The sequence below is a fragment of the Erpetoichthys calabaricus genome, chromosome 9 (assembly GCF_900747795.2).
Source record: "Erpetoichthys calabaricus chromosome 9, fErpCal1.3, whole genome shotgun sequence".
Lineage (NCBI taxonomy): Eukaryota > Metazoa > Chordata > Cladistia > Polypteriformes > Polypteridae > Erpetoichthys > Erpetoichthys calabaricus.
The window spans coordinates 75,612,193-75,635,982 of NC_041402.2; the positions used below are offsets into that span (position 1 = coordinate 75,612,193).

A 23,790-nucleotide genomic window follows, 5' to 3' on the forward strand; every position below is an offset into this window, starting at 1 on the left:
CTGATGACCCCAAATCTCTTGATTCGCTAACACAATGTCTAACCTGTATCTCAGAATGGATGAATAGTAACTTTCTCAAATTAAATAAAGAAAAAACCGAAATCTTAGTGATTGGCAATAATGGATACAATGAGGCTATTAGAAATAAACTGGATGCATTAGGATTAAAAGTCAAATCGGAGGTAAAAAGCTTAGGGGTAACCGTTGATTGTAATCTGAATTTTAAATCGCATATTAATAAAATCACTAGGACAGCATTTTTTCACCTAAGGAACATAGCAAAAGTTAGACCTCTTATATCATCGAAAGATGCAGAGAAATTAGTTCATGCGTTTGTCTTTAGTCGGCTAGATTACTGTAATGCACTCCTCTCAGGACTACCCAAAAAAGACATCAATCGTTTGCAGTTAGTGCAGAATGCAGCTGCTAGAATCCTTACCAGGAAAAGAAAATCCGAACACATTTCTCCAGTTTTGATGTCACTACACTGGTTACCTGTGTCATTCAGAATTGACTTTAAAATTCTGCTTATGGTTTATAAAGCTTTAAATAATCTCGCCCCGTCTTATATATCGGAATGTCTGACACCTTATATTCCAAATCGCAACCTCAGATCCTCAACTGAGTGTCTCCTTAGAATTCCAAGAGCAAAACTTAAAAGAAGTGGTGAGGGGGCCTTCTGCTGTTATGCACCTAAATCTGGAATAGCCTGCCAGTAGGAATTCGCCAGGCTAATACAGTGGAGCACTTTAAAAAACTACTGAAAACACATTACTTTAACATGGCCTTCTCATAACTTCACTGTAATTTAATCCTGACACTCTGTATATCCAATTCATTATAATAACTATTCATTCAAAATTGTACTAACCCCTACTCTCTCTTCTGTTTCCTTTTCCGGTGTCCTATTGGTGGTGGCTTGTGCCACCACCATCTACCCAAAGCACCATGATGTTCCAACAATGATGGATGGATTAAAAGCCAGAAGTCTGTATAACCATCAGCATCAAGTGACTCCGTGAGAACCCTAACTACAAAGAGGACTATTTCATTTATGTTAGGTAGAATGCCCAAAGGGGACTGGGCGGTCTCGTGGCCTGGAACCCCTACAGATTTTATTTTTTTCTCCAGCCTTCTGGAGTTTTTTTTTGTTTTTTCTGTCCACCCTGGCCATCGGACCTTACTCCTTTCTATGTTAACTAATGTTGTCTTATTTTAATTTCTTATTTGTCTTTTATTCTTCTTTTCTTCATTATGTAAAGCACTTTGAGCTACTTTTTGTATGAAAATGTGCTATATAAATAAATGTTGTTGTTGTTGTTGTTGAAATAAATACTTTCCAGTATATGTAATTACTTTTAGGCAGAAACCAGTGTTTGCTTCTGCCAGTACAAAATCCTTTATGCCATACTTTGTGGGCTTGTCTGGCATATATTGGCAGAAAAAAGGTGTCCCTTGTATTTTATCATAGATTCATGCATAGACAAATCACGGCCAGGCAGATTAAATTGTTTATATGTTGGTTCCACAATGTCAAGCAGGGGCTGAACTTTATACATGGGGTTATAGCCTGGCTCACCCCTTGGGATTTGCTTCTGGTTATCACAGAAGTGAATAAAACTTTGCAGCATCACGTACCTATCACGCGCCATAACCTGTCCAAAGCCACCCGGGGACAAAGCACATTTGGACCAATGCTCCCTGAAGTTATATCACCATTCTAGTCCCATCTCTATTTGTAATGCCTCAAAGCCCTTCATCTCATTTTTTGTTGTGGGTTTCCAGTTTGAAAAACGAGAATGTGGTGCAAGCGCTGCCCGCAATTCAAAAAAATTGCTCTGCACACCTGTTTGTCTCGTGTGACAGTAGCTGAAAAGCAGCATCAGGAGGGAGCAGCCTGAAGTAGTCCTGCGGCTGGTAATCTGTCGTGTCCAACAGCAAAGCCATGCTATCTTGTAAAGTCTGGTACGGTGTCTGGATATTCTTCCCACATGAACCTTGCCGTAGTTGCAACGGCTGCATGAATGCGCTCAGCTGGCCTGGCATGGCATCGGCTGGTGTCCGATCAGCTGATGCCAGTTTCTCACTCTCTTGCTCGATCTCCTGATCACTATCAACAAAATCAGATTCTGAAAAATCAGAGTCCGACTCTGCGAAAATGCGCAAAACATCGTCTGCTGAGTATTTTGTTTTCTGCACTCGCTTCACTCCCTCGTGATATGTCGATGCCATCTTGCCTTTGTTTACATTTGTTTATATTTCGTAACTCACGCACATGCAAGGATTAGATACAGAATCAATGAGTCTAACATTCCTCTGAGCAGAGAGGGAGTGCCTGTAACGAAACAGTGAGTTTTGTAGCCATTGACATCTGATTGTTGCCCTCTACCCCTGGATGTCGACTTTTGTTGAAAGGCGGCCTCTACCTCTCCTGTCGACAAAAGTCGACATCCGCCCTAAACAGACTTAAATGAAAGTACAAGCATTTCTTAAACGGGCATACATTAAAACTTGTATTAAAACTCTGCAGGTACCATCCTCAGTTGTTCATCACTGTCAAAGACTTGACAATTATTGTTTACACAAGTGTTTTTTAACTGGTGCGAGATGAAAATAATAGTATAGTGCCCCTAGGTCCAGACCAGAGAGAGAGAGACACGTTCCTCAGGTGGTCGACATCGGACTGATGAGGACGGGACTACCTGGAGAAGCCAACATAAAAGCAGGTCTATGTTTGCCACTTTGCAGAGACAGCACTTACAGAACACTTTAGCAGCTAGCAGACATATTCCATCTGCCTGGGAGCATGTTCGCCAGGACTCTCATAGAGCTGGGGCTAGTAGGCATACGAGTTACCTCTGATCCTGGGTCAGTGGAGTGAGGCAGAGAGAGGACCACTTGTATGAGCGGATAAAGGGACAAAGCAGCTGGGAAATGCATCACTTAGGGCTCACTAAGTGCTGTGTCTGAAATATCCAATCTCCAAGCTGATTTTTTCTTTTGCCAGTGTCTCCAGTACTCCCGAACTTTCAGACAGTTTGACATGTGTATGAGATTTCATGTTTTTGTGGCTGGTAAAATCTTGGTGTGCCTTGGGATTTTTTCGGTTACAAAAATTTTGTCACCACAGAAATAAAGGTTGGAAAACACTGCTCTACACTTTTGCTCCTGGCACACTAAAAAAAAATTTTCTGTAGCCGCTGTCTTACTGAAAAACTGGCAATGTTCACTTATGTGAAACAACATTAATTTGATCTTCTTATAGAAACATGAACTGAAAAATATAGAGCGTAATTTTTAACTTTGCAGCTTTTCTCTTGCATTGCTCCAGGACTACCATAAAACCTCATTCCTATCCCCTTTCCTCCAACTCCCTTGCACATATGTCAGTATGTATAAATCGAGAAAATGAACACCAGTACCTACAGATGCTCTGATTTATCACCCGCTGATCTAACTCTGATCACAAAAAACAATATTATCAGCCCCTGCTTTTATTTATTTATTTATTTATTTATTTTTTTAAGATTTATAGTAAATTAGTTGCAGTGCTCCTTTACACAAAGTATTATGGTATTCGAGCTACTGCAACTCTTGTTTTAGCAGAGCAAATGACACTGGAATATTAGCCTTTATGTTAAAGAAAGTGGAGTAATAAACTGGAAAAAAAAAAGAATCAGAGAAGTTGTCCTGTGCAATTAGGACTATACAACTATAAATTATATATTCTCACACAACCAATTATTTGATTTATGACAATTAAAACGCTGCTTAAATGTAAATATGCATGCACTTATACGTTTTAATCATTATTTGCACTGAAGCTTCTTTTGCCATTAAAATATACATTTACTATATTTCACAGGCAAATTTTTTTTTCTTCAATTTATCAGCTGGACATTTACCATTCTTGAGGTGTAATCATAAATATGGATTACAATTTTAATTAAGTAGTACTTGTTTCTTACCAAAAGTCATGTGGTATGACACACAGCAACAAATAATAAACAGTACTAATCTTTAAAAACCCACAAACATATCAAATGTTTATAAATTGTTGACCGAGAAGACACACGACTAACATTCTACACATTTTGTTGTTAAGCTAACAAGCCTATTGTGTACTAAGCAGCGACCTCAAATTTGTCTTCTTTTCCCCCCCAATTAAAAATTTCAACTGCTGCTGCATTTAAAACAAGTTTGCTGTCCAAACTCAAACGCTGTCTGTTTTAATTCAAAGAACAATATAAAAAGGGCCAAATTTATTAAAGTAGCTTTTTTTCCCCCCCGTTTGTCTAATTGCAGTTTATTACTCCACTTTCCTTAGCGTAGAGGCAAATATTCTAATTGCTTTTTGCTCTCTGGTAAAACAAGCCTGAACCTACTTCACTTTGTCAACACTGCAAGAGGTTTGCTGCAAAAAACTACCATGCTACTACTCAACTACCGTATAATCTTGTGTAAAGGAGCACTGCAACTACATTACCGTAAAGCTAAGAAAAGCAGGGGCTAAAAGATCGTTTTTATGTGATTGGCCAATTTGACCATCAGGCATCAAGTCTTTTTTAAGTGCAATTCAACCAAACATTCAGAGCAGCCTTATTTTGTTAGACAAATGGTGAAAACTTTTTTTTTTTTTTTTTTTTTTTTAATGAAGCTTTGTTTCAGATAAGTTCATGACAGAAGAAATAAAACAATATCACAGCTTGTAATCATGAGAAGCATTTCATTTCCTTTAATATCATATGTATTATGCACACATATTTTGGTGCATATTTTATTACTTTAAAAAGTGTATTTTAATGGAATTTATTTTACTATTTTTATTGTCATAGAACAATAAGCCTACAGAATTTCATTTTGTCAATAAAAAAATAACAGGTAACACTTGTGGTTTACAGTATAGCTTAATACAAATACCAAAGTTAGCATTTTATTATATAACAGAAGGCTTCTACATGTCTGGCTATAAAAGAGCTTAATGTAAAAGGTTTAAGGGTTTGAAAACAAAAAAAACAAAAACAAAATACAGAATCGGTACTGGAATTGCTTAATTCAACAACATAAAATCAGTGATTGGAACATACCTAAGCTGAGCCAAACGATTTGACTCCCAGCTTTTGTCCCAGCTTACACGGGGATAACAAGTAACATATAACACAAAAGGGGTATAATAAAAAATAAATAAATAAATAAAAAAAACATAAAATTAATACACAAACATTGATTTGATGCAAAACAAAGCAAAGCAGCTTGTAAATGTAATTTGCATAAATGGCAACTGATTCACTACAGAGTCACATGTAAATGTCCTTTTAAGAGACGAGGATTTCAGTTATCTTACCGAAGAAATAACTACCAATTTGAGAGAGCGCTATATTTAAACAAAACCTGCCCAATTTTCCTCACCTCCCACCTACCTCTATTATGGAAAAAAATCAGCCTTGAGAACTCAGACAGCATCTCTGTAATATATAAAAACATTTTAAAGTCTCTCCCTTTCAAAGATCCTAGAGTACAGTGGGAAAATTATCTCTCACTCAACATTTCATAAAAGGAGTGGAAGGTAGCAATGTACGGAATTCACTCAAGCTCCATATGCACAAAGCATATATATTACTTTAAGTTGAATAATTGTATCAAGCACATATGTCTCGTTTAAAATTGTCCAAAATGTTTCCAGGGCAAGATCCAACGTGCAAACATTGCAATCAAGTTCCAGCCTCACTGGGCCATATGTTTTGGGCGTGCACCAAATTAACATAATTTTGAAACAAAATCTTTAAATGCGTTTCAGACAGCACAATCCCTCCTAATCCATTAACAGCTGTGTTTGGTGTACTTACAGATGGGCTTAAAGTGGAGAAGGACAAACAAACTGTGATTGCCTTTACTTCACTATTGGCATGTCGACTTATCTTGCTCAACTTTAAGAATCCCAACTCACCTATTTTAAGTCAGTGGGTAACTGATATTATATATTATCTAAAATTGGAAAAAATCAAATTCTCAATTAGTGGATCTGTACAAAACTTTTTCAAAACCTGGCAGGATCTAATCAATAACATTCTAGAATAAGCATTTAAATTGAGGAAGCTGATTCTCTCCTCTCTTTTTTATTCTATTTATTTATATTCATTTATTTACTTATTTTTACTAGTTTAAAGTTTTACTCTGTTGGCATAGCTCTATTTCTCATGGGGGGGGGGTGTTGATTTGCTTTGAACCTAGTTTTGTTAAACTTAATTTGCTTGTATGGAATGTTATTTGATTTTAATAAAATCAATAAAATGCTTTAAAAAACACTATTGAGTGGATGACAAATGCAACCTGGCATGCATTTACAGTCAAAAATTGTCTTACTAAGCAATTGCTACAATTTTCAGGGGGAAGGGAAGTCTATATTATTCACAGACACACTTCTGCTCCTTTGAAAGCCGACAGACTGGACAATTAAAAAATAAATAAATAAATAAAGATAAAAAAAATAAAAGACAAAATAAGGACATAGATATATCACCTTCATAAGAAAAACACCATTCAAATAGTAACAAGTGTTTATGTGCAAACTCTCACAGTATAAGTGCACTTATCAAGCAATTACTCAATTGTCCGTATGGCACACAGCGTCAAATGTATAACAATTTAAAAGTGAAATTTCTGCAGTATTTTTACTGGATAAATGCCAGAACTTTGAAGCAAAGACGATCTTAGGTACTGAGTGAAATATTTGTGCATGCTTGGAGTAGGCTATGTAGTGACAGGCTGTAAAGACAATGGGAAACATAGAAAAACCATGGAACACAGCTTTTTAACTGAGAAATTTTAAACGTCAAGTATTACAATACTGTAAGTAAAAAATCAACTATGTATCATCTGCAAAAATCAGTTTTATTGTCAGTCCTAAGGATGATGGCTAAGGTACAGCATTTTAAAGCTCCAGCAACTGTTTAGCACGGACATTATTAAAGATGAAATCATTTTCGTCTTTGTGCACATCATTCTAGGGGAGTGACTTTTCAAACTGAAGCCGTTTTTAATACAAAAATAACCTAATAAATGTGTTTTAGCTTCCTAATATCTGTGAGGTTTTATCAATACCAATGCATACTTGGAATAAGCTACCAAGTAGTGTGGTAGACAGTAAGACTTCAGGGACTTTCAAAACTCAACTTGATGTTTTTTTGGAAGAAATAAGTGGATAGGACTGGCAAGCTTTGTAGGCCTGTTCTCGTTTAGAATATTCTAATGTTCTAATATGAATAGGCCAAATATCAGCATAGTATATAGACACTGATATTACTGAATGTGCCCAAGACAGTAATCTACAACCTATATTCTCTACACCACCCTAACAGTAAAATGTGTATTACAAGATATAAGTACTGATGTGAAATGCAAACAAAAATTGGCTTTCACCTGGGTAGAGCACAATGGGCGATGGATAAAACTGCCAGACCACACCCTACTCTGAAACCAGCATGAAACATTTAAAGCTTGTTTAATTATGCTTAGGCAGTTGTATGTAATTAATAAACAACTTAGGAATACAACATTCTTACCATACCTGGCCTTTCCTCATGATTTACTTCCTTCCTTAAGAGATGCCATAAATCTGACCTCTGACTTTAAAATTAACCCATGTAAGTTGTGAAGTGGGGCCTCAATGCATCAGACTTGTTTTTCAGCACATCTCAGAAATGCTCAAATGGATTGAGATCTGGGGATTTTGGAGGCCAAGTCAGCAGCTTGAACTATGTCATTTTTCTCAAACCATTCCTGAACAATTTTTTGCAGTGTGGCAGGGCACGTTATCATGCTAAAACAAGCAACAGCAATCAGTGAATGCCATTGCAATGAACGGACATAACCATGAAGGGAACACTGCCATGAACAGAACATCCACATGAATACCAGAACCCCATGTTTCCCAGCAGAGACTTGTGTAGAGCATCACACTGCTACTGTCAGCTTGCCTTCTTCCCATAGTGCATCCTGCTGACATCTTCCCCAGATAAATGATGCACAAACACCCGCCCATCAAGATGACCTAAAACATGATTCATCACACCATGCCACCTTCTTCCACTGCTCCGTGGTCCAGTTCTAACATTCACATGGCTATTGTAGGCAATTTAGGTGGTGGGCAGGGGTTTTGCATTGGCACTCTGACTGGACTGAACTACATAGCCCCTTAGGTAGCAAGCTATGATGCACTGTGTGTTTTGATATTGATTAAGTTTTTCCACAATTTCTGCTATAGTAGTCCTTCTGACAGATCAGACAAGATGGCTAGCCTTTGCTCTCCACATGCATCAAGGAGTCCTATGTGCCCATGATCTTGCCACTAGTTCACTGGTTGTCCTTCCTTGCACCACTTTTGGTAGGTACTAACCCTTGTATACCAGGAACACCTCACAAGACATGTCATTTTGGAGTTGCTCTGACCCAGTCATCTGGACAACACAATCAGTAGCTCAGATCCTTATGTTTACCCATTTTCCTTCTTCCAACACATCACCTTCAATAACTGACTATTCACTTGCTGCCTAATATATCCCACACCTTGACAGGTGCCATTGTAACAAGATAATCTATGTTTGTCACTAATGTGTCAGTGGTTTTACTATTGAGGCTGATCAGTGTTAATTCAAATACTTCAATTTATGCTGGTCATTATCTGTATTTTTAAATTAAAGAGTGCAGAAGAATGAAGAATTGGTAATTGCTTTATTAACTCAAAAAATCCATCCATCCATCCATTGTCTCCCGCTTATCCGAGGTCGGGTCGCGGGGGCAGCAGCTTGAGCAGAGATGCCCAGACTTCCCTCTCCCCGGCCACTTCTTCTAGTTCTTCCGGGAGAATCCCAAGGCGTTCCCAGGCCAGTCGAGAGACATAGTCCCTCCAACGTGTCCTGGGTCTTCCCCGGGGCCTCCTCCCGGTTAGACGTGCCCGGAACACCTCACCAGGGAGGCGTCCAGGAGGCATCCTGATCAGATGCCCGAGCCACCTCATCTGACTCCTCTCGATGCGGAGGAGCAGCGGCTCTACTCTGAGCCCTTCCCAGATGACTGAGCTTCTCACCCTATCTTTAAGGGAAAGCCCAGACACCCTGCAGAGGAAACTCATTTCAGCCACTTGTAATCGCGATCTCGTTCTTTCGGTCACTACCCATAGCTCATGACCATAGGTGAGGGTAGGAACATAGATTGACTGGTAAATTGAGAGCTTCGCCTTGCGGCTCAGCTCCTTTTTCACCACGACAGACCGATGCAGCGCCCGCATTACTGTGGACGCCGCACCGATCCGCCTGTCGATTTCACGCTCCATTCTTCCCTCACTCATGAACAAGACCCCGAGATACTTGAACTCCTCCACTTGGGGCAGGATCTCGCTACCAACCCTGAGAGGGCACTCCACCCTTTTCCGGCTGAGGACCATGGTCTCGGATTTGGAGGTGCTGATTCTCATCCCAGCCGCTTCACACTCGGCTGCGAACCGATCCAGAGAGAGCTGAAGATCACGGCCTGATGAAGCAAACGGGACAACATCATCTGCAAAAAGCAGTGACCCAAATACACCTCTTTTCAAAATACTTCAGACAAGTATCTTCTTACATAAGCAAGAAAACCTTGACAGGAAGCAGGAGAACTCTATTTATGCTCAGACTTCTAAGAAATGCAGGTTGCATAGAATTGATAAAGTAAAAAGCAGTGTATATAATCTAAATGTGCACCCAAAGTTCAGTACTGCACAACACTAAAATTTGACTTTGTTAGACATTACATAGTTTGAATCAACTATTACTTTTAGTGACAATAATTGGCGAGTGGTCGTTTTTACTTCCAAAGTCAAAATGTTTATGAAGGATTTTATACAGACATGTTTCTGTTAGCATTTTTGTATCCTGCACAGTAGGACTGTCAGAACAAACATCATTATTAGAATATAATTCAAATTTAAATGAAAATGTTTCTTATTCAAAGGCAAATACTGACTGTCAATTGTAAAAATGTTTTTTTTTTTTTTTTTAAACCTCATAATAATTTCAGCATTGTGTTACTCCACACACCTTATGCTGCAATACTTCTGTATTTTGCATGTGTTTTGCACATTTTTTTCATATTCGGCATTTTTACAATTTTATTTGGTAGCTTGTGTCATCATTTATAAAATAGACAGATTTTGTACTGCGCTGCTCAGCATTTTGGTTAACAGGTGTACTAACAACATATTTTAAACACTTCTCCGGCACAGTAAAATTTCTGTTTTGCTCATGATGATGTTTCCTTGACACGGAGGCCCTAATTTGCTGTTGTGTTATATTAAAACCATTAAGCATTCATGGTAGCAAGCAAAACCTACTTTCTTTTATCATTAAGCATAACAGCAGTGCGTAATATGTATCATCTACGATAATATCTTAACTGTTGTTTTAACAATGTGTGAGCTGAAATTATTAAGTGTGTCAATGACTTTGCAAAAAAACATCAAATACACACTGAGAGTGCATGCATTCGCTGTCTCATGTAACCTAATGGGGCAGACTTCTGCACGTGCGCAAAGCGAGCACATAGGTATAGAAGGTCCTCACTGTGGGTTGCAGGATGGATCGGAGACAGAGCTCAGTGGAATGAGGTGTGAAGCTCAGAGATCGGCTTGAACGTACATGGGCGGGATTAGGATTTCAGACTCATCCATGTAACATTATTTGCGTTTGCATAGTTAGATGTGGGCGGATCAAAGTTTGTCGTCTTCTCCCATCCTGTTTACTGCCGCAGGGAGATTTACTCAGTTTGCCAAAGAACTTCTTCATTTTCCTCTCAAAATGATTAGATTATAAAATGCTACATAAGTTCCAAAATAGAATGAGTTTCTTTCTGCTGTTTTCTGTTTAACATGTAGGTGTTAACCTGGTTCAAAACCCAAAGACTGTAAATGTGCAATGACATGTTAACAGCTCGTTTAACAAAACATGATGACAATATTGAAGCCATTACAACAGCAGCTACAACAGAACTCATGGCTATGATGACACAAGAAGACCCTATGGCTGTAAACGATGGATAAGATGATGACACAAGGGAAGGAGCAAAACAGAAAAAAAAAAAGTCTTGTGGCAGCTATTTAAAAAAATTAAAAAAAACAAAAAAAAACAAAAAAAACACAGGACTTCACTGAAGGAGAGTCTCTGAACACTGCCATTGAAAAAGAGATCAAGACCTACTTGATGAAAGCTGAGGTGGACAGTGATATAAATTCACTTGAATGGTGGAAAACACAAGTTAATTTCCCCAAATTGGGGAAATCTGCAAAAATGTACCTGTACATCTCTGCCTCAAGCAGCTCTTCTGAGAGAGCTTTCAGCACTGAAGAAAATGTAACTTGTAACTGTGCTGCTCTGAAGCCAGATGGTGTGGACAGACTGGTGTTTCTGTCACAAAACCTGAACTTTCCTCAGTAGAGTTTAACAATTGTTTTATTTTGCTTTCTGTTTTGTTGGTCTTAGTTCATTTTTTGGGTAAATCATGTAGGCCACTTGAAATGGTTTACTCATACTTACACTGTTTGATCTCAGTAATACTTTGACTGGTGATTTTAATGTTTTTGTGTTATTTTACTTCAGTTTTAAATAAGTAGATAAGACCTGTTTTCCTTAAATGTTGTTTCCATTAATCTCATTAGTAAGCTACAATTAATATCCTATTAACAAGGCCAATCTAGATCAACAAGACTTTTACAACCATATTTTTAAAAGGATGTAAAATACTGTCTAATTATCATTGTCGTCAAAGTCCCAGAAAACATCCGAGATATAATTTTTTGCCAGGCCAGGTCTACAGTAACGAGTGTGTAATCACAAGAGATTTTTATGAGTTTCATATATACATTGTAGGCATGTGAAGTGTCACTTTCCATGCACAGAAAATCCACTTTTTACAAAAGAGTGCCAGTGCACAAGTCATAAGCACTGCATACTCTGCAGATGCTCCATGAGCAATAACACAAAAATATTAACAATGAAGCATAAAAAAGGCATGTTATACAAACATGCATGTAGTAACACTTAGAACATTTAAATTACTTTTGAATATTTCCTTATTTTAATATGAAATAAAACCCTAACTTGTGTATAATTTGAAAGCCCTACTGCACAGCAGACTTTTGAAGCAATTAATGCTATCAGCTTGTTTACATAAACTATGATGAGAAAAGAAACTACAGCCTAAATGTCTTATAAATTAGAAATAAAAATGAACAACAGTCAAACTTTACATCCATTCTCAAACAGTACAATGATAAACATTCATGATACTCAATACTGGTTGGCAAGGGTACTCTACTAATTCACCACCCATCTTCTGGAAAACAGAGGCCAAGGAGGCCACTGAAAGAATTTTTTAATAAACAGAAAAGAATGTGAGCCATACAGGTGTCTAGACACATACACTTTATATTTATAAAGGAATTGCAGTGAAAGACAATTAATTTAATGAAAACATTTGTTGGCTCCCTTTGTTCATTTCTGTGTTGAGTATTGATTAATAAGCCCTTATTTCCAGTAAAATGCGCTGATTTACAACCAACTGAACTGAGGCAATTCATTCTACTTATGGCTGAGGACCACACTCAAACAATAGGGTAATGTCCTAGAAATTACCAATACCTCTGGCAGTAATGAATCTTCCATTATTATTATTCCATAGGATCTCATTTGTTTTCTGACTTTTGGAGGGCCATTTAAGGTTTGTTTTGATCCACAGTGCTCCAGGTGGCTAATTCTTTAGTATTCAGCGTATACCGCCTTCCATACACTAGTGCTTCTCAACCTTTATGGTTCCGCACACCACTTTTGACTTTTTATATTTATCGACAACCCACTACCGTGTTTCCCCGAAAATAAGCCCTAGCATGATTTTTCAGGATGCTTGTAATATAAGCCCTAGTTACAAACCCGCGAAGGCACCTTTGGATGAGCGATAAACGCCTACCACTACTGTATGTACACAGATGAACAGAAATTAATACCGGTATTTTGACCACCGACCCCCCAACAAGATGACTGCAAAAAGAAAGAGCTATTCTGTCAAGTACAAGAAAGGAATTGTGGAGGAGTTCCAGGGCAAAAATCTTACTGCTTTCTGCAAAGAGAAGAAGTTGGATATCCGAATGCACTACGAGCAGGCTACATGGACAAGAGGTGCTCATTTAATGAAAGCTCAATTGCTAGACATGAGAGATTGGGGCCAACTGTTCTAAAGGAAATGGAATCACAAGAAATTCATAATGGAATGCGGGGTTTGGAGAGTTATGATGATGTTCCAGAAGATAATGACATGACTGTATTTGAATAAATGTAAATTTTTGTTCAAGAATAAATGTAGATTTTTGTTCAAGAATACTTGGGGGTTGTACCCCCGGCTCGCTTCACTCGCCCATCCCTCAGGGAGAGCTACACACCAGCTACTTCGCATCTCTGCCACTCGCATTGTGAAGGGGGGGCGGAACGCACCCCAAGGAGATGCGGTCGGATCAGCCGCTGTCTTATTGCTGCTGAGCTGCGTGTCGATCATTTAAAAGCATGTGCAGCAGCTGTCCTTTTGTCTCACTGCCTTGTCTTGCAGGTCGTTAAAGTGTCTGAGAAAATCACGTATCGTCTCCTTCCAAGATTTTTTTTACAATAGAGAGAAATGAAGATTTTTGTTCAAGAATAAATGTAGATTGTTGTTATGGAAAAACAAGACATCCCCTGAAAATAAGCCCTAGCACGCCTTTTGGAGGAAAAATTAATACAAGATCCTGTCTTATTTTCGGGGAAACATGGTAGCAGCAATTGCAAACAGCCCCCTTGGTAAAATGAGTGTGCTCGGTAGGCCTCCCTTTGTGAAATCAGCTCACTTAAAAATCTTAAAATGTATCAGGGAGCACTGCAGCTTGCTTTGGTGACCAGCCACACTGCACTCATAAATCCAACGACAGTAACACACAATCCCAGTGATTGAGAAAAGCTGCCTTACACAGACCCAGCATACAGCCATCAAAACATTAAGATCGGTTTGTACTACTCCTTACCAGTAGTTAAAATATGCACACCGGTGACTTACACCAGAATCAAAGAACCTCAATTGCATCTACCATCAAAATTAGTTGGCGAGGCACCCAGTAATCTCAATAATCTATCTAATAATTCATAAAATCAACCAATTACTTAATAGGTGGGGTGCGAAGTCAAGCAAAATGACACCTTTTATTGGCTAACTAAAAAGACTGACATTATATTACATTCACAAAGGCTAACAGTACAACACCCTAGTGCTACATTAATAGATGGGGTAATGACATTTCTGTATTTAATCTTGAAGAAAACTAAATTAAACTTAATAAGCTGTTTTGAATCTTCAAAGAAGTTTACGGCTACTGAGTTGTCCATTGTGTTTGTTAGTTTAGCTTATTTTCGAGCAGTGGCCCAGCTCATATACCACCATTTTTTACACTGAATGGCTACCAAATTCACTCTCATTATACACTACACACACACACAAACAACACAAAAGGTGTCTTGGAATTAGTGTGAAAACTCAAACAATGTTGAAATTAGTCAGGAATGGTGTTTCGCTTGTGTGACAGCTCCTGCAACTGATAAGTCTGCAACTGCAGTCCTTAAATGTGACATCTGTTCCAGGTAAAACTCATCATGAGCAGTTTTAAGATATAAATCTGACACTGCCTTTAAGTATGCTGACCTCCAACTTACTTACAAATAGAAAACATCCCTATACGCAAATGCAATCACTGCATGAATGCATTGTAGCAAAATAAACTAAGGCACAAAACTAGCAGGAGATGGCCCAGAAAGTGTGGGTGCCAACTGCAGTACTCTTGTGGCACAATTTTTTTTTTTTTTTTTTTTTATTTCGTGGCACAACTTTTTTTTTTTTTGTTTTGTTTTGTTTAATTTCAATAGCAACTCATATTAAATATGCTTTAGAACCAAAAAAAAAGTTTGTATACTTAATTTGTGGTACATTGGTAGATATAAAATCAAACTTTTATATCAACTGGGCTGTTGTCAATAAGCAACAGCAGACTAAAATGAATTTTCAAAATATGGTCCAGTGCCATATAATTTGAAGAAAATAGGTAAGCTAAAGACGGAAAACTTAACACAAGACCCACAAAGCTCCCTGCATTTGATATATAGTGCCTTCTTAAGTGGCAGCAGGAAATAAATTGCTTTTCTTCTTGAAGACACATCAGAGCCTAGACCTAAACATAACTAATGTTGTGTGGGATCAGGAAAAAAGCAGCCAGAGTCAAAAGAAGAGTTATGGCAAACCCTTAAAGACGCTTGGCAAAATTTACCACATGGCTACTTGGGGGTAGGGCTTTCCAAAATAAATTCCTTCAGTTTTGTATTCTAAGAGTCTACACAAAATGCTGACTTGTTTTAAAAATACAACATCTGCTTATTTATTTTAATATTAAGGTTTTGTAGAAAGCAAATAAACACATGCTGTTTAGAAACTAGCTTGAAAATGATCTTCTTAGATGACCCAAAAATAAAATTGCATTCATCTTCTAAACCCGCTTATCCAGAGCAGGGTTGCAGGAAAAATGAGGCCTAGCCCAGCAACTATCGGGCACATAGCAGAAATACTCCCTGGAAAGTGAACAGTCATCACAAGATGGGGGGGGGGGGGGGGGGGGGGGGGGGGGAATATAAAAATCAGTAAACCTAGTTACCCAACTTCATTGAAAAGTTAAAAAAAAAAAAAAAAAGTAATATTCGTATTTGAATGCTTATTATAACATTCTGATATTATACACTATACTTTAAATTTAAAAAAAATAAAAATGTGTCAAGCTACAGGGGAACATTTACTGTAACATGCAACTTTAAAACAAGAATATTTTGGTCAGCTACAAGTTACAATCAGCACATCATGCTTGAATTTTACATTCTAAATAATGTGTGGGATTTTCACTTGAAAATGTTTGCAGTAAAAAAGCCTATATAATAAATTCTATTTAGATCTATGGTGAAGTATTTACAAATTGTAAACGTACTTTCATTGTTACAGCTGGTTCCTTGTGCCCTGAAGGTAGTTAATAAACTGAATGTGCCAAAAATAAACTAAGCTTCAGAAACAGGACTGTATGGCTTAGTGCAAAGCATAAAGTTACAAAAAATGAAGAAGCTGTCACTCTCACTCTAACTTGCTAATGAGGAAAAATACCCAATAAATTTAGTTTCAAATTTTATGAAATTGGCTCCCTAATTCAGGTAAACAGGACCCAGCGGTGTTGTAAAAATACACATTGCAAAACAGACACTTCACAATTTATCCTAATAATATCACTTTAAACCAAACATTGTTTTTAGTTTTAATATGTTGTCTTTTACATGGACTTTAAAAGCACTTAAGATTTACTTTTGATTTTTTAATTAAAAGTATTTTCTAAAAGTAATACATACAAAAGTATATTATCAAATATTACACAAAAGTAAATGTTTCATGTGCTTTAATTTTAAGCCAAAACATCCACACAAGAATGTTTAAGCATGTATGCGATATTACATAGAAAAGTCATATTAATAACCATTTGTACACTTCTTAGTTTGAAAGAGTCTGAAAAGTAAACTAAAACACCCAAAGCAGCACCGCCTTCCTTAATGAAGTAAACCATGTAAATTTCTTCAAACTAAACTTAACATAAAAATTTAACTTCAAAATATGTTCAGAAAATGGGTGGATGACCAGTGTTAATCCTCTTAACATCACTGAAAGGTTGCCGTGTGTGCGCTCTCCCTGGATGTCTTTATTTTTATGTACTTTAGTTTCCCCTAGAAGTCACAAACACATGATGCACATCTGACGATTGGGTATCTCTAAATTTGTAACCCATGAAAAACCGTGGTTGTAGGTGCTGAAATGGTATGTCCAAGCAAGGGTTGACTTCTACCCAACGGAGCCAGCATTTTGATTTTGTGACCTTGTACTGGATATTGCAGATCAACAAGATGTACTGGAAACTCGTCGTTTGGCTTAAAAAATTCCCTTATATCAAAAGTATCTAGACTTTATATGAATGTCTAAAACACGTCCATTATTACTGCTAAATGGCAAGCAGGAAATGCAAAAATTCACATTCACGAAGTCCATAAAAAAATTAAAAGCTTAAAAAGTTGAGATGTTGCTAATCACTATGGTAATTTACACTAATTAGTATTACATTAGCCCATACGGACAAAAGCAGGCAATAATTAATATTTTACATAAAAACGACATACAATGGTAAACAGCTGACATTCTCTATTTAAGGGGACTGAAGCCGCAAAACTAATTTAAGAACAGATATTCTATGTAATTAACTAAGAGGAAACAACAACAGTAATAGTAATAATAATAATAATAATAATAACTTACATAACTGCGAAGCAAAAAACTACAACGTAATGTAACTAACATAACTGTTTTCACTTACTATTAAAACAACATACATTACAAGGTATTTTCCCTATATAAGGCTAATGCTGAAACTACTAAAAACTATACAAATCCTCATAAAGCTTTCGAACAATGGTGATTTTTTGGAAAAGGCAATTTCTAAGAATCACACGTTATTAAAAACTACTGCGCTTATGTCTGTTGGATAAGGACACCACGTTGACCACTATATCTTACCTGCATCGATCATCCCGTACTTTTTCAAAACAATAAACAAACAGCTCCATATATGAACAAAAACAACCTTTCAAATCATTAGAGAAACAGACAATGGGAGAAATATGTAATTTTGCATTAATCAAACGTTTGAACACTGCATATTCGCCGCCACTGACGGTTCAACCAATTATTAATGCAAATACACCGCTGAATAACCGAAATACGGTTAGGAATCCCGCAGAAAACGTCAACGCCAAAACACGACTCCTCTCTGACCCCTACCCCCACCGCAGTTCAGTTTCCCACCACGTAACGCAAATATACATCGACAAGACAAAAAGGATAAATGCAATGCAAAAAACTGTGTAAATTGCAATTAAACTATCAGTACACTGAGAAATCGTTATAATGAGCATATACATATCTTACAATGAAAAACAAATCAGATTCCAAGTATGCGAGCAATCACGTCAACGACACAATCGGCAAAGAAAACAAACAGACGTATTCGTGTTGCACGCGTATTAAATAAAACGCCCGCATGCATCAATTCATTCATCGCGCTTTACAGAACACAATTACTGTGCAATGATCGCACTTACCTCTGTCTGAATCCCAGGTGTGCACTCCCACCCGCCCCCCGGCTTAGGCTAGGAACTCCAGACCCAGGCTTGGCTTTTCCATTTGAGGCCCTCCTGCTTGAAACAGGCTACCGTCCGGAAATATCCAACAAAGCACCACACATCGTACTTAAAAACAGAAACGCTGCAGCGTATCGATAAATGGCGAATTCCTAGCAAAATATATACTTCACACGCGACTTGTAATGACTGCAACAATCTTAGTCGATATTCGTTCTTGTGTATTTCCGCATTACTGCGGATTTTTACAGGTTATCTGTGTTATTATTTAAGTCTAGTCCAACCCGAATTCTGCTAAACCGTTTCCAGTCGGCCTTTGACTTCGACGAGAGTGATGACGAAAAAAGAACGAGGCGGTTTGAAACAAAACACGTGATTGGCTGCGAGTGTGGGGAGGTTTCCTACGCCAAGAAAGACAGAGAGGCCATCGGGCGCCATTTTGGCTCCATATCTGTGAGCGCGTGCCCCGTCTGAGCCAATATGGCGACGGGTAGGGTTCAGGGTAGACGTTTGATCCAAGGCAAAAGGAAGAAGGCGAGTCACACAGAAGATGATGAAGAAGAATACAAATATTTTAAATATGACAGAGTGTTTAATCAAAACGCAGGATTTGTCAATGTAAATACAACTTCTTGGTTTGGTGAATAATATATGTGCTGCTGCGTTAACCTTTGGGATTTATGTGCTTTATTGGTAAGCTCACATTGTGACGCTTATCTGAGCGACACGCATTTTGTTCAGCGTTATTTGTGCGTGTTTGTTTTGGTTGTACTTATTAATCATGTGGGCCGTGAACGTTTTAAAAGTTTGTAAAATGTTAGTACTATAAGAAAACTAAACATTTAAGCATTGCTTTATTTATTATATTAAAGCAGTCATTCGGACGAGCACCATATTATTAAGCACAGCGGTGGTTTATGACGTGCCAGTCTGTTATGGCGCAGCGATGGCACCGCGCTCGAAGTCAGAGGTGATTCCAACTCACCTGCCGGAAGGTTTCAGTGGGCTATCCCCGCGAAAGGTACTGGCATTGAGAACGAAGACTACAGTTTATTTACAGGCCGGATGTGAAAGTATCAAGTTAAGCCGTGATATGATTATCATTACACCACTCTTGCTACCATAAAGTCCTTACCACTATAGACATTCTGTGAGGGAAAACAATTTGGTGTTCGACTCGGCTGGAGGATAGGTTGATTGGGAATAAACCGACGTCCCGACCAGGTTTGGGTCCTGCATTACTTCAAGACCTGCGTGGTTCTAGCATCTTACGTTTTAATAATGCTTTATCAATTTGCTCTGAAAATGAAGAAATGGCCTTCAATAATATATTTGTGATTTCCTGTTTTTTATTACTATCCTCAAGTAAATTAAAGATTATTAAACTGTTTTCTGCATTTAATGTTTCTTTTAGTAAGAATAACCACTTTTTTACTTGCTTGTAAGTGAAAGTTTGGTGATGGAGTGAAAAATTAAAATTGTACCATATTCAAAGCATCGAAAAAAGCTTAGCATGATGTCTGTGGAAAATTGTAATTGATTTTTCTGTCATAAAATTACAATTTCCTTTGAAAAAATATGCATTTTTTTGTATTTGGTACAGCTTCTGATTATTACATCCTAGCAAAGGTACATACATTTAGAATGAGCCGTTTCCAAACATTAAGACATATGTACAATGCGTACATAATTCAAAATCAATTTAAATCAAATTTTATTTGTCAAATGCAGTTATACACAAAGTACAGTACTGTATGTGGGGAAATGCTTAATTGCTTAACTCCAAGAGTGAACATTAAAGAATATAAAATGACAAACAATGACACACAGCTTTACAACTATCAATTGAAGTCATGGTTAAATTAATGAAATAGTATGCATTACACCAGAATTGCAAAACATGGAAAACAAATTAATAACTTAAATAGCTCAATATAGGATAATTAGAAGTAGGGAATGATGTACTCACTTTTATGTCACTTTTCTCTTTCAAGATGCAGATGAAACATGACCTATGTCCAATGATAACTGCTATAGAAATTGTTTAACCAGGATTTTTTCAGTCTGCTCCATTGAGTTATGGGAGCAGGCTTATTGATTTGCAAAATTTTTGCACAAGTAGTTTTTGAGATGCATAGTTTGAGTGAGTGCATATCCGTGTGTGCTATACATAAATACATTTATAGGTCAAGATAGTTGATAGCTTGTTGGCATTGTCAGAGCACATACTTGATGATGAAGAGAAGGAAGCGAACACACTCCATACCAATCTGTCTTTTGATGCAGCTTACTGTATTTATTTGACTCAATGTGTTTAGTTTCAAATTAAATATTTTTGAAGTTTTCAAATTATTTTCCTGTTCACTTTACTCTGCATTTAAAATTTAAAATGCAACATTGACCGACTCACTCACTCACTCATCAGCAAAGTTAGAAAGTTGAAATTTGGCAGGGTGGTACATCTAATGCAGTAGGACATCGCCAGGAAAGAATTTTTAATATATCAGTGTTTAGGGGTTAACTCCCCCACAACAGAAAAACTAAATACCCCAAAATCTTAAAAATGTTTTGACTGATTTGATTGAATTTTGGTGACATTATGGAGAAAAAAATAGCCACCTGGTGTTTTTTCATTTGTCAAAATTAATATAATGCTAACATGCTTTGTGTTGCACAAAGAGCAGGCATTATGCGAATGAAGGACACAAAAGAAGTGATTGACAGGCCTTACAAATACCACCACTAACAAATAGGGTTGATGGACAACTGAAGAAGGGGCAGTGTCTTGGACGGACAGGAAATAAGAGGCAAGATCATGTTTGGTGTGTACAGTCAGATGTGAAATGGAAAGAGAAACTTCAGCCAGGCTCAAGGAAGATGCAAAACTCAATGGTTAGCAAGCACACTATAAATCTTGAGTGCCGATGCTAGGCACTGTACAGTAGCTGTGAGTGTCTGGGTTGCTTTGGCAGAAGCAAAAAAGGGAAGGAAAGAGAAGTAGAGGTGGAAGTGGTGTTCTCAGATCAAAGACAAGCATGGAAGAATGGCACCAGTTTAAATTTAATAGGTCCCCAATAAACTACTCAATTGTAATATACATTCACATCTACAGACTTTGAAAGGGGATCCCCATAACCGACCTCCAAAATTGTTTAAATTTACATGCATGTCTCTCCACCCCTCACTCCCCTGCTGTCCACAATTCTTTGAATATACATTTGCATCTGTGGACTTTAACGGGGTACTACATGCAACTGATGAAAAACACGAAATACTGTGCTTGAGTGAACAATGTAAACAAATGAAAATCATAAACATCTAATAATGATAATAATATATACTCAAATTTCACTTTATTCCAACTGATTACCCATTTCAATTAAAGAAAATACATTTTCATGTAAAATTGTGTTTTGCAATGACCATCAGGAAAAGATAAAGTTACTAGGAAAAGTAAAAACAGATGTAATGCAGGAATGTTTTGCTCATGGAAAATTGCGTATGATACAGTATGTTCAAGATAATAGTATTATGACTTGGCTGATGCCTTTATCCAAGGTAACATATCATCTGAGATACAACTGGTTGCAATTCTTTTTTTTTTTGAAGTGAACACAGGCTGGTGAAGTGATGTGCTCATAGTCACAGTATCAGTAGCAGAATTTGAACCCACAACCTCAGGGATTGAAGGCCAAGGCTTTAACCACAACACACAGCCTGTCAATCCTATTAGCCCTTGGTAAAAAATACAAGTATTGTGTACAGAAAGCACTTAGTTACATGGTACTTCTGATACAACTGATTAACCAATGGCACTATAACTGGGGCCTATTGTCTTACAAAATTTCACATGAAAAGCTGAGTAACACAGCTAGTACAATCTAAACTGAAAACACAGAGAAAACCAGGTGTTTTAATGAGGCAAGCCGCAAATGGTTTTAAAGGAGTACAAATACCATCACAGACTACAATTATACCAGATATCCCATATCTTCCTGAAGCTCCAGGAGTCTCCCAGTAACGAACATCTTCCACCAGGCTCATACAAGTGATTTACAATCTCTCTGAAATCCCTCTTCTTCCCAACTGGAATTCTCAAGGAAAACCCCGCACACACCGGGTGCCCATCGGACTGAAATTCAATCCCAAAGAGGGCTCCCTCAGCAAAGGTGACCATCATGATCCTTCCAAATCCTAGAAGCACCGCAGTGCACGGCCCCACGGTTTCTTTACTGCTTGCATGCTCCACACCCAGACTTCCCTGAGACCAATTCTGCAACGGCGGGATGTCTGCAGTAGTGTGAGCAAATATCACAGTTTGGAAAAAAATAAACCCAGCTGCCCATAATGGTCATGCATTTACAAGACCTGTGAAAGACCTCCACTTTGCAGGTTTGCGTGGTCCAAGTGAATTTGGAACGTTTCATTGCTTAATATAGGCTTTCTTTTAATTTATACGTAATAAAAATGTGCAATACAAAGAAGGGATTGGGCGTCACAGACAGCGCATAATCTCTAACAGCAAACAGCTGTTTTTTCACTTATTCCTCTGGATTGCATTTTCAACAATTCTACATCCTTCTCATCTAGATGCAGTATTACCGCCTGTTGTACAGGGAAGTCAGGACAATATCATTTAAAGATGGCAGCACATACGTCTTTAAATATTTTTCAGATAAAGAAAATTGATTATTTTAAAATATTTTTAAGTAACATCTTTTCGTTTTTTATGTATTGTATTCGCAACGCATAAACACTTCTGTCTTTTTATGGCAGTTGGCAGACCCACTTATAGGCATTAAACACTGAATGGAAGTCACGTTTTCAGTATTACGCAATGAGGGTGAGGACCTCTAGGGGTTAATTTTTTTATATCAAAGCGAATGATGACGGCTTATTTTAATTTGTACTACATATGGAGATCCAATTACACGGGAACTGTGAAATAAAAAAGCAACTCTCAGGCAAAAAAAAAAAAAAAAATAGAGCCAAGGTTAAAGTTCGAAGGGCACACTACGGCGGGGGCGAAAAGCCATTGTCGATAGTCGCTGTTATCGTCTGACAGTTGGATCTGTGCGGTGTGTTAGAAGTAATCCTAGTTGCCAGAAAAAGGAATTATGGGACAGACGTTTTATTATTGTGTAATGGAATAAATAAAAAAAACGACTATAATGCTGTTGCATGTAAACTGTAGAACTCGAAAATGGCTCGTCACAGCTCTGTCTCGTACTGTGCACGATCAACGAAATGTCAACACACTCGGTCGTAAAGGGTGCAGTACTTGTTGGTTGAAAACACGATTCTGGACTGACGGTCATCTGGGCAGCATCTTAAAACCAAACATTAATGGATATTCTGTCCACACTACAATTTTACAGGTAGGAGATGCCGGGTTTCCAAAAATTTTAATTGTAGAGTGTTAACGATTATTTTTTGAAAAAAAAAAAACGGGAAATATAAGAATCAGTGGATGGTAACG

The 23,790-nt window shown here is 37.6% G+C and overlaps 2 protein-coding genes across 5 annotated transcripts in view; one reads left to right on the forward strand and one right to left on the reverse strand.

Moving 5' to 3' along the window:
• ankrd11 (ankyrin repeat domain 11) overlaps positions 1–18,643 on the reverse strand; it is a 428,609-nt gene extending 409,966 nt beyond the window's left edge. For all 3 annotated transcript variants that reach the window (XM_051931662.1, XM_051931660.1, XM_051931661.1), the window contains exon 1: positions 18,273–18,643. The gene's annotated coding sequence lies outside the window, so the exon portion shown is untranslated. The remainder of the gene's footprint in view (positions 1–18,272) is intronic.
• A 4,679-nt stretch (positions 18,644–23,322) lies between these two features.
• The window catches only part of spg7 (SPG7 matrix AAA peptidase subunit, paraplegin), a 50,956-nt gene continuing 50,488 nt past the window's right edge, over positions 23,323–23,790 (forward strand). For both annotated transcript variants that reach the window (XM_028809759.2, XM_028809760.2), the window contains exon 1: positions 23,323–23,689. In XM_028809759.2, the coding sequence (XP_028665592.2) occupies positions 23,483–23,689 (207 nt within the window). In that variant the 5' untranslated portion in view covers positions 23,323–23,482. The remainder of the gene's footprint in view (positions 23,690–23,790) is intronic.